We start from the raw sequence: 12,433 nt of genomic DNA on the forward strand, positions 1-12,433 counted from the left end.
ATAACGTTTTTAAAAAAGGGGGGAGTTAATTTTAAAAAGCTTCATAATTTTCCTTGCACTAATAAAAATGCTGGAAAAAAACCAAAAAATAAAAAAAAAAATTAAAATTCAATTTTTCCCAATCCCCCTCCCCTAAAAAATTTTAAAGGGAATATACAAATTTTAAAAATTTAAATTTATTTTTTAAGAAAAACTCTTTTTATTACCTTTTATACCCTTTCCTATTACACATGTTTTGTTTTTAACAAGCACATAAATCTTTCACATACATCATGTTAACAATGCCTTTTTTTAAAGGCAAAAAAAATTTACAAACCAAAATTTTCCCTTAAACAACAAAATTTTTTTTTTTCCCGGGTTTCTATTTGTATGAAAATTTAACGATGCCACAAATTTTTTTGCGGCTGTTAAAAAGGGAAAAATTTAATCTAAAAATCTCACTTTGATTTTTTTCCCTTCTTATATGCCATTGGATAAAAGGTTGACATTGTATTTTCTTTTAAAATTTTCAAATACGAAAGACGTTTTTTTCCATTTTCGTTTAAAGCAGCTTTTTCCCCGAATAGAATATTAAGTCCAAGAATAAAAAATTGAGTTTCTTTTAGATAAAAGGATCTGCCTTAACCTTAAATAAATTTTAAACCCCCCCAATTTTTGAAAACATCTCTAGTTTAACCTAAAAGCTTTTTTCAGCGCTTTTTTAGGTAAAATTTTTCCCAAAGGGTTAAAAATTTTCCAATAACCTTTAAATTAAAACCATACCCAGACTAGGGTAAAATTTTTTCATTTTTGAAGACGAAGGAGAAAAGTGTTTCTGGGGGGGAGCTTAGGTTAAAAGAAAACCCCTTTGGGTGCGTTAAACGATTTCGGGTTTGCTTTAAATTTTTTACCATAATCACGTGACCTTTCTTATCCCAAACCTCACTCGACTTCGCCCTCTTTGGGGTTTAAAGGGCATAAGGAAAGGTCAAAAAACCGGGGATTTTTGGTATAATTTCCCGAAAACCCCAGAAATCGTAAAACGAAACAATGGTTATATTATATTTTTACTACTTTGGTATTTTAAACGCGTTAAAATATTTTACTTCTCTTTTATGCTTCATTTTGGGGGCATTGGCTAGTTACAAAGGGAATGGTGATATGTGGACGATGAAACAGAATTTCCGGCTACGTTTTTTTCGCAACCCAGTATCGAAACAAAAGCCTTAAAAATTTGACAGCGAGGGAATTTGGGAAACATTACGCGTACCCCTAGATTCCCCTAATTTTTTTTTCCCCATTTAAACTAAATCACAGTCACGTTTAGTTTCAGCTTAGTTGATTTTAGAAAGGGTCCCTTTTATTTAAATTTTCATTTTGTTGTAGGTTTTTAACATTTTTGTTTTTTAATTTAAAACCTGGGGATGCTTTCTTCAATAAGAAAATTTTTTATAATTTTCCCAGTATTTTTTTTTTTTTTTGTTTTTTTTTTTTTTCGTAAAAATAGAGATGATTTGTTTTTAGCATTGCTAACTAATGAAACAATTTTACATATTTTTTAATTTTTAAAATGTTTAAAACAGAGTTTAAACTAACCCCCCTTCCGGGGTTTGACCTTGGGGACAAGGGTGCCCGCTTGGGTCTGCAAGGGGTTTTTAAAACAGGGGGGGGGTCAGACTTAACTTTTTCTGCCCCATTTTCTTTTCCAAACGGGCTATTTTTGTTTAAAATTTCCAACCAAAAACTGGCAAACTCAAATAAGAAACTTTGATGAGGTATGTACATACTTGTACCAGGTTCTTAAATAGTTCTCTACCAGGTTCATTTATAAATGAGGTTTTAAAATGTATTAAGAAATGTATTAAAAACTTGTTTATTAATAGGAATAAAATAGCATTATAAAAGGCGATAATTTGTTATTAAAAAAAGACGTGTAATTTCTGATTTTTCATTTGAATAAAGGATTTCTTGTTTCCTTTTTGTTTAAAACATAATTTACAATTTCCCAAAAAATCAAAATTATTTCTATTTATTTATTGTTGTTTAAATTTTAATCAATGTACAAAAAACGTGCCTTTTAACAAACAACAAAAATGAACGTCTTTGTTTTTGGGGAAACTTTTAGTTGTACCCTCATCAGAGGTATAAAAAAAAATCAAAGACTTTTATAAAAAAGCCGGCGGGGTCTGCTAAGGGTATTGTATTAAAGTATATTTTTAGATTGCATTTCAAGACTTTTGTATTTCAAAGGGTAATGGGAGTCTTTTTATAGGGGTTTTTAATAAACTTTTAGGGGAAACAAATAAGTGTTTTACCATTTTTGGGCCCAAAGTTATGGTTTGAAGGGACGAGCCTTTTGAGGGAAAAAGCTTTTTTTTGTTTTTTTTGTTTACCATAAATTAAAACCCTACCCCACATTGGTTGATCATCAATTTTTTCATTTATTTAACTTGATTTTGAAAAAACTGAACGTTTATTTTTCCCTTTTTTTTAAGTTTTGCTTTCCCGGAACTTATTTAGTACTTTGTTTTTAATATAAAAAAACATGGTTTGTGACTCCAGTTTAAACTTAACCCCCGATTGGTTTGGGGGGCCTTTTCCCCTTTAAATTCCAAACCTTAAAAGTTATTCATAGATTGATTTTTTCCCCACTTTTGTTAATTCTAATTATTAACTTTGGGGTTTTTTAAAAAATTTTGTGTCTTTTTTTTGGAAAACAGTATGGTTTTACTATACTCAATTTGTTTTATTTTTAACAAATATTTCAAGTCGTTCAGTCAATTATTACTTTTAAATATTTGATTTTTTTTTTAAATTTTTTCTTTTTTCAAGAAACTTTGTAAAATTTTTTCCTTTAAATTTTGTCACATTTTGACAGGAAAAATGAATTTACCCTTTTATTGAAACAGGGTTCTAAAAAAAACCGAAGAAAAAAGTAATTTTTAATTTTTTTTGTATGGGAAAAATGTTTATCATCCCCCTCTGTTTTTTACAGGGATAACTGGAGAAAAAATTTATTTTGGAAAAAACACTCGAGGTCAAAAATGTAGGCAAAGGGACACGGTGGGCATTTTTTACCCTTAAAAATGCACTGCAGGTTTATTTCAATATTTTTTTGAGGGTTAAAAAAAAATTTTAAAAAAGCATATAAAAATATTTTAGAAAATGGGAGAAATTTATAGAAGGGATGGGCATGTCCCACAAATGCTTAAAAGAAATTTTCTAATTGTGATTGTGCTTTTTTAAATTAAAAAATAAAAATAATTTTAGACAAGGGGGTATTTTCGGCTGAAGTTTGGGGCCACAAAGTTTTTTTTTTTTTTTCCCCCAAGGGGTTTTTTTTTTTGTAATGTATTTCTTTTGTTTCCCTTTTGGATTTTTCCCTTTTTTTCATTTTGTTTTTTAAAATTGAATTTCTTTTAAACCGGTGTAGGGAGTTTTACAAATATCCCCAAAAAAAAAAGGGCTTAGTGCAATTTTTTATCAGGAAAATTTTTTATTGCTTTAAATGATCCCCAAAAATGACATTTTTTGCTTAAGTTTTCATTATCAAAATTAGCTGAATTTTTACCCCATATTTTTAAAAAAATTGGCTTTTTTTCTTTAAAGGGATTGGAAACAATTTATACCTTTGAAAAATTTTTGGAAATTAAAATAAAATATGCCCAAAAAAATTTTAAAAAAAGACTGCCCAAATTTTTTTTAAAAACAATGAAATTAAGGTTTAAAATCGGTGGGTATTTAAAAATTTTTTTTTTTGGGTAAAATGAGTTTTGGTTTTAAAAAGGTTTTATGCAAGTTTTTTTTTTTTAAATTTAAAAAATTTTGGGCCCAAAAAATAGCCTTATTTTTAAATTTACCTTTCATGCCCCTATATACCTTCGGACATAATGTTTACTTTAAAATTTTAAATTTTATTTCAGATGTCTTTATCCCAAAAAATCGACCCTGAGACTGGGGCGGGGAAAAATAAAGGAAAATCAACCGTTTTTTAAAAGCTTAAAAAAAATAATTTTCATCTTAAAATTTTCCCATATGTACTTAAAAAAATTTTTTTAAAATTTTTCTTTTCTCCTTTTTTTTCAAAAAAGTGAACCTTTTTTTAAAATATACCCCAAATTTTTAGATTTTCAATAAAGAAAATAACGGCAAAAATTTATTAAAAACCAAAAAAAAAAAAATTTTTTTTAGCATTTAATTTAAGGGCCTAAAAACATTTTTTTAAACCAAATGTTAACAACTGTTTTTCCATATTTAAAAAAAGAAAAAAAAAAAGTTTTTTCTTTTAAAAAATTTTTATAAAAAAATTTTAAAGTTAAAATTGCGTTTTAATTAAACATAAATTTTTTAACAAACAATTTTCAGATACATAATTAAAAACATAAAAATAAACCTTTAAATTTTTAAAGGGCCCACGTAAAATACTTCCAAAAAAAATTTTTAATTTAAAATAATTATAAAATATTTTAAAAAAGGGTTTAAAGGGAAAAAAGTATTAATTAAAAAGAAAAAAACCCCCAAAACATTAAATTTTATACAAAAATTGATATTTTAAAACCCAAAAAAACTAAAGGGATATAAATAACCCAAATCATAATATAATAGGGCCTTTTTTTATGTAAGTTATTTAAAAAAATAAAAAAAAGTAAATTTTACCAAAGGGTTTAAAATTGGGCTGTTTTGATAAAAGATACTTGATGTTTTATCTATTTTCAGATTTCTTGTTTTGGATCCATATGGTCCTAAACTTGTATGGGAAAACCTACCCGTGGAGAAAAAGAAGGGGATATTTTAAAAATTTGGGGAAACCATTTATTTTGTAAGGAAAAAAAAAACGGAACTTTACAAACAAACTGTTGAAAATATAGGGCGAAAATATCAATTTGCAATTACATGTATATATAATAAATATTTTTTAAATTTTTGACTTTTTGTAATTTTAAATTTAATTGAATTTTTTAAAATATACATAACAGAAGTTTTGCTGGGGGACATACATAATAAAAATTTCCAATTATTTTAAAATCAAACGCTACCAAGTTTTTAATAAACCCCTCCAATATGGTTAATTAAAAACTCTTTTAAATAGATTTAGTTTTTCATTTATTTTTTGGGTAAATAAGAAGATAAATTGTTTCATTTGGTGTCACTGCCATATAAAAAAAAGATGAAGCTGGTTTTCTGAAAACCCAGGGTTTCTTTTTATTTTTTAAGGGTTTTTAATTTTGATATACTATTTTTAAAAAAGGGTTTTTTATTGGGAAATTCTGTTTTCCCCTTCCCATAAATTAATTTAAAATTGGAAATAATTTTATAAATAAAAACAATGTATATTTAAACTAAGGGAAAATGAACATTTAATTTTCCTTTTTTTAGTAATAAAAAAATAGAAACGACAGAAAAAAAATTTTTTAAAGTAAAAAAGTACAGGTTTTTTTTTTATACATTTTTCATATTAAACACAAACGTAAAAATTTGTCAAGTAATTTAAAAAAAGTTGAGTGGAGTTCATATTAACCCCCTTACTTTATTTAGCATTTTTTTGGGAAAAAAAAGCTGTTTTCATTGAAAAAGTCTCCCGGGTTTAAAATTTTAAATTGCTATAAAAAATTTAAAATTTTGCTTTTAATTTCTAATCAAACTTTTGGGGACAAGTTTTTTAACTGGGGCCATTTTCCTTTTTCCCAAAAACATTTCTCAGGTTTTAAATTTTTCCTTTTTCAAAGGGGGGGCCCAAAAAAATTTTTTTTGGGTTTTTTATTTTTTTTTCAAATGCTTTTTCAATTTGGAAAGTTACCTTTTTATTTTTTCCGGGGGTTTCTTTTTAACCTTCTTATAAAACCAAAAATTTTTTTGAAAATGAGGGGGGCTACCGCCACCCTTCAAACCCCCCAAACAGAAGGGGACATCCCCCTTCTGCAAACCCCCCGATGTTCCCTTTTGGTTGAGGGGGCCCCGCCGAAAAAAATGGTTCCTTTTTTTAAAAAAAAAATTTTTTGAAACAAAAACCCAAGGTTGGGTTTAAATTTAAAGGGTTTTTTTTACCCCTTTTTGGGAAAGGGGGGTTAAAAAAAGGGGTTATATTTCGTTTTGGGGTTAAAATTAGGGAAAAAATCAAATCTAAAAAAAACAAAGGTTAATCATTTCTAAGTGACCTAATTTTTCCAAGATGTAATTTTTCTAAAAAATTAAAATACTAGTATCATCCAATTTTTTTTTCCTTTCTGGTTTATTTTTACCGGTTTTTCCGGGTTAAAGTTTATTGGTTTTTAATTTAAAATTAAAAGGGTTTTTGCACCTTTTTATCTGCATTTACATTTACGTATTTTTAAATTTTGAGGACCCAAGGGGGCGATTAACCCTTCAACGGGTGGTAAGCACGAAAAAGAGGGATAAGCCCTTTTTTTTTGCAATTTAAAAGTATACGTTTAAAATTTGAAATTTTACGTTTTGTTTTTCCGTTTTTTTCGTTATTTAAAAAAAACCCCGTTTCGCCCTTTCTTTTTCCCTGTTTCGATTGGGTTTTGTTTATTTGAAATATATATGTTTTTTAAAAATGAAATTTACCATGACCATCAAAGGCAGTCAAACTGTTTTTGGCCATGGGGGTTCCACCCCCCGGGGCCCGGGGGGAAATTGGTTTAAAATTTTTTCCCCCAACCCCCCAAAACCGGTTTCGTAGGTTTTCTTAAAACTTTTTAATCCCCTCCTTAAACGGGCATAACTTGCAATTTTTCAAAAGGCCCCTTTTTTTCAAAAAATTTTAAAAAGAAGTTTTAATATTTTTTAAAAGGGGGAATTTTTAAATACCCTTTTTTTAAATGAATAAAAAAGGGAAAAACCGAAACAAAACCCAAAAAAACATTTAAATTAAAAAATTACCTTTAAACCCGGAACGGGATTTTTAAATTAAATTTACCAAAAACCCGGACAAAAAAAGGGATTTTAAAGGTTAATTTTTTACCCGTTTTTTGGTTTGGAATTTTAAAATTTTTCGCAATCAGTTTTGTGGGGGAACCCAAAATTTTTTTTTTACCCTTCTTTAATTTTTTTTTTTCCCCCTTTAAAAACTTATTTTCCCCGCCCGGTTAAGGGGATTTCAAAAAAACTCCAAAACAAAACCTTTGTTTTTGGAACGTATTCCTTTTTTTCCCAATTCCAAAAAATGGGGCTTTTCCCCCTTTTTATGGTGCCCGGGACCAAAAATAAAGTTGAAAGGGGTCCTTTTTATTTTTAGCCCCCGCGACCCCAACAAGCCCTTTTTTAAAATTTTCTTTTTAATTTTCTTTTCCCCTTCACTCCGGTATGTTTAAAACGCTTTTTTAGAATTTTTAATTTTCTGACGAAACCTTTACAAAAAGTTACTTACATATACACTGACCTTTAAAGGTTTTGTACTTGGGTTCTTGGCTTAAGAAAATAAAACTTTAAAATAAAAATACACTTTCTTAAACGCTGAAAGAGGATTACGAATAGCTTGTGAATATTTTACTTATAAAATGGCTTTTCAATTCATTGTGGATGTTTTAAGCTATTTTTCGCAATTTTCAATTATGTCGTTTATTTTAGTAATCACTGTTTGTGTACTGCTACACCACATTTTCTTCTCAAAACGTTATTACCCGCCGTTACCACCTACCCCGAAATTTAAGCTTCCGCTCATTGGACATTTACATCTGTTGGAGCGTGACATGAGGAAACCTTTCAAGAAATACAGAAAATCATTTGGAGACGTATACTCGTTATATTTTGGCGGGAAGTTAGTAATTGTTTTATCAGGATATGAAACATTGAAAGAGGCATTTCTAAAAAATGGAGAGGTTCTTTGCAGGCAGACCAAGCCTGTACATTACAGATAAAGCTTACAAGGAATTCTAGGTACATATAAATTACGAAGTCAATCATGTCAAGATTTCATTTTTTTTCTGTCAAAATTTGTTTTGAAAAGCACTATACATAAAGGGCCTACAATTTAGTTTTTTATTATCAGATGCTTACCAATATAACTTAAACAGTACGTTCTTACCTTCAATGTTTGAGATAAAAGAAAATAGTATGTACAATTTGTTTTATAATTGTAGGGCTGGTTCTTGCAACCGGTGCTCAGTGGAGAGAACATCGTCGATTTGCGTTGAGTACTTTAAAAGATTTTGGAATGGGAAAAAGCAAACTTGAGGGGAAAATTCAAGAAGAAGCTATGTCACTTTTGTCTCAAATAGAAAATTTCAAGGGAGATCCTTTCGATCCGAAAGACATTATCAGTACCAATGTTGGGAATATAATATGTTCCATGTTGTTTAAAGGCCAGTTTAGCCACGACGACCAACGATTTTTAGGAATGATTAAATTGATGGAAGAGAATATCACGTAAGTAATGAACTTAGCATTGTTTTCTCACATCATGAATCCACATAAAGTGCAATTATAAATGTTTACCCTTTAGTTGTGCTGCTGTTTGTCCCAAAAAGCTAAATGTATATAACTGAAGAATGCCGATTAAAAGCTCGCTATAAAGGGGTGTTCACATGTATTTCCATCTGCCTCCTTGGTCGAGGGGTTTAGAGTTTGATGACTTCTAATTTCCCGTTCCCTTTTGGCGTGGGGTTTGAAACTCCCCGGGAAAATTTCTTTGGGAAATTTTTATTTTGGGGCCCGGGGGGAAGGGAGTGTAAATTCCCGGTTTTAACTCTCCAGGAACGATGGGTTTTTGGGAAACTACCCGCCTATTTTGAAATGAAATAGGGGTTTAAAAAAAATGCGTAAAATAAAAAAAAAAAAACAAAACCCAAACCCAAACACATGACTTGTAAATTTCCCAAAAATTAAAGTTTAAGCCTGAAAAAAAAGGAATAAAAACGCCCTGCGTGAATTTAAACCCAAAAAAATTTTAATTTTCCTTTAGTACCCAAAAATTGCAAAATAGTTTTACTATCTGTCATTTTACAATATTATTTAGCGTAATGGTAATTTGGAGTTTTTGTTCCATAAATAGATCTGCCGCTGGACTTGCCAACCTCATGCCATGGTTAGCTGAATTTCCAGGCGATCCTCTAAACTGCAAGAAAATGATCAGCAACGCAGACAAGGTGTACGAGTTTATTGAAGACATAATTGACGAACATGTGAATGAATTTGATGAAAATGATATAGATGATTTGACTAGCGCTTACATTAAGGAACTAAGGTTTAAAGAAAGTACTGGAGAGGAGACGACAATGTCCTGTAAGGTTATATACATTTGTATTTGCATATATACAGTATATGTCATTGTATAAAATGATTTGATTACTCGATTATGAATGTTTTACAATTGTAGTGCAGATGTGTTCCAATTGTATACAAATCAATATTTGGTACGGTATATACGGTGAGAAAACCCACAAACATTTATGAGTTTATTCGTATGACAGCATGAATCATCAGCAATAATTCCCTGATGATATATATAACACTCATTAAATGTCTCCCCTGACCTTATCTAAGTCTTTACTTCCCCTTTACTCTGCAAGGTCTGTAGATTAATGCGAAAGAGTTGTTTTATGGTTCAATATTTCAAACTTACCAGACCAATCCTACAATATCTGCTCGTTTTTTGTTGTGTGTTTTTTCTTCTTCAGATCTCTTGGGAAATCCTTTCTCCAGAATTTTCTTTACTTGCAGTGAAACAGTTATCTGGTGTGATTGCGGATTTATTCATAGCTGGCTCTCACACAACTACGGCCACATTGAGATGGGCAATCATTTGTCTCGTGCAGTATCCTGATATACAAGAGAGAATTTACAAACTCCTTTGTTCAAGCATCGGAACCCAGAGACTTCCCTCATCAACAGACAAAACTTCGCTTGCATATCTTGAAGCTTTTTATTTGGAAGTTTTAAGGTAAATAAAATTCAACACGTTCTACTGATTTTAACTATAAATCAAAACTGCAGGTTTTGATTAAAAGATACTCTTCCGGTATAAACCTAGTTTAATTGTTTTGTGTGATTTTTTTGTCAGGTTTGCATTTATATCTACTTCTTAACATAAGTCTAATAAGAAATCGGGCCTTGAACATTTGTTCACACTATTGCGGGGTAATAATGCAGAGTTTTTACGCTGTACATAATTAGACAAATGTGTTTGAATCTTGATTACTTTCGTTTTACCTTACCAAAGAAAAATGCAATTACTTTCAAAAATATTGTTTGTATGGATATTTTTTTATATTGTAAATTACATGATAAATATCCTTTACATGATAAATATCCTATAAGCAAAATCTCGCAAAAAGATCAAATAAAAGACAAAACAGTGAACCGGAAAACATGTATTTTTAAATTAGATTCGCATAGGAATGATGGCGATATATGGTTTACAAGGTATTTTTAATTAAATTATGTTAAACACATTTGTGCCGAGCAAAATAATCAACTGCGTCAAACTTCTAATAGGACATCCGTAAATAGAGAGAAACAAAATTACTAAAGAACGAAAAACACGGCAATTTTTCTGGCTCGCTTTGATTGAACCTGTATATGAACAGTAGTGGAAAGTGAAAGCTAATCTCCTCGTCGTCTAACCCCCTCCCCCCACCCCAGCACCGGCTTAAGTGAAAGCATTTTATTGTTAAAGGTTCTGCTGTATATCAACATCAAGCGGAGTTCATTCAACTACAAGAGACTTTACCTTCAAAGGATATACTATTCCAAAAGAAGCGGTAATTATAGCAGATTTTGATTCAGCCCTGAGTGACCCAGCTACATGGCAGGATCCGGAAGTCTTCAGACCGGAAAGGTTCCTTGATGACAATGGTAATGTCAGAAAGAGGGAAGAAAATATAACGTTTTTTCTTGGTAAGTTTTCTTATCGTTTTAATTTCTTGAGTTTAAATTTTTTTCGAATCACCTTGTTTGTCTTCTTCCTATTTCATTAGAGTTATTATTTGTAGAAGAAATATGTAACATGGGTATATCTGTACAAAAATCGGTTTGAGTTTTAGTCAAGCGAGCAATGTAAAGAATGATTTCAGTTACCTGTCTTTGCATGCGTTACTATATATTTTCACTTACAGCCCCTGCCACAGTCCTGAATCTGACATTTACACATATAATACTATTGTAAATTATCCATGTCAACCTTCAGATCTGACATTTAGAAACCTTTGTTAATTTTATTTTTGTCATACACACGTTTATAATCATTAGATATTCTTCAACGACTTAAATGTTGTTTAAACAATTGAGCATGTTTTAAACTTTCGCATTTGATCCAAATTTCAGGAAAGAGAAGTTGTATTGGAGAGTCTTTGGCACGTGCAGAATTACTTATATTTCTTGGAGCTCTAGTTCAGAAGTTCCGATTAGAAAGTCCAGAAAACGAAACAGTGTCGGTCGAACATCTTGACGGTGTTTTCGCACTAGTACATATTCCTAAGCCATATAAGATAATTGCGATTCCACGCTAAAAATGCCATGTGAACTAAAAATCATACCTCTTTTATCCAAAAGACGGTATTGAAACTGGAGTGTTATAAAATGATTCTGTTTTTATGAATATTTTACTTTATTATGTATTTTAATAATTATATAAATATAACTTTTTGAATACATTTTATTTGTAAATTATAGAGCATAATATCTAAGGTAACGCCACTTGTAAATAGAAAAGAATATGTGATAATGCCGAGAATACTTTTTAAGGTAAAGACTAAAACAGTGTTAATGAAATAATTAACTATTTGTTAGATAAAAGTTATATAAGCAGCATTAAAATAAAATAATACACATTTTGACTTAATCATGTATGTTTTCTGTCATGTCAAAATCAATATTTTTTTGTAATAAACATTTATATCTTTTAAATGATTCGTTTTAGAAGAATTGAGAGTTTTACATTCAATAAATAGAAGAAAAAAATTAAAAAGCCAAGCAAATATGTCTGATTATTTATAATATGTCGAATATTTTGTCATGACGCAACTGTTGATTTTGTACAGTTCTTTGTCTCAAACGCCAGAAATAAATATTACATATTTTGGCAGATTGGTCATAAGCTAAAATCGTTAAATAAAATAGTTATCAAGCTATGATATGGATATGAAAAATGATCATTTTATTCAAACAAAGTTTTGTGGAACGTTGGAAAATATTGTTGGTGAAAAAAATGTCTAAATTATTCCATAGTAGCCTATACATATAAGTGGCACCAGAACGCAGTTATTACTCTTAGTTGTCACCATAAACGAAATTAGTTGCACGGAAAATAGTGCCTAGGTTAGTTTCTGAATATTCATGAAATTTATTATGAATGAAAGCTATGACAAATGGCATAATTTAACAAAAGAGTTATGAAATGATTGACAAATGTGAATTTTGAATCAATTCGAAAGTTAACATATGCACAATGGTCATTTTTGACATGGGTATTTTGCCTGTTTACGGCCTTTATGACAATAAATCATCATATTCACTT

General features: G+C 29.8%; 1 protein-coding gene across 1 annotated transcript; it reads left to right on the forward strand.

The window, feature by feature from the left end:
• Positions 1-7,391: 7,391 nt before the first annotated feature.
• Positions 7,392-11,823, forward strand: LOC132718497 (cytochrome P450 2C23-like). The gene is made up of 6 exons (XM_060702195.1): positions 7,392-7,835; positions 8,027-8,346; positions 8,972-9,201; positions 9,640-9,859; positions 10,595-10,815; positions 11,242-11,823. The coding sequence occupies exons 1-6, from the start codon at positions 7,479-7,481 to the stop codon at positions 11,424-11,426; spliced, it is 1,533 nt and encodes a 510-aa protein (XP_060558178.1). The 5' UTR covers positions 7,392-7,478; the 3' UTR covers positions 11,427-11,823.
• Positions 11,824-12,433: the final 610 nt, after the last annotated feature.

This window comes from Ruditapes philippinarum, unplaced genomic scaffold (genome assembly GCF_026571515.1).
Source record: "Ruditapes philippinarum isolate M1 unplaced genomic scaffold, ASM2657151v2 ctg386_1_1_1_1, whole genome shotgun sequence".
Classification (NCBI taxonomy): Eukaryota; Metazoa; Mollusca; class Bivalvia; order Venerida; family Veneridae; genus Ruditapes; species Ruditapes philippinarum.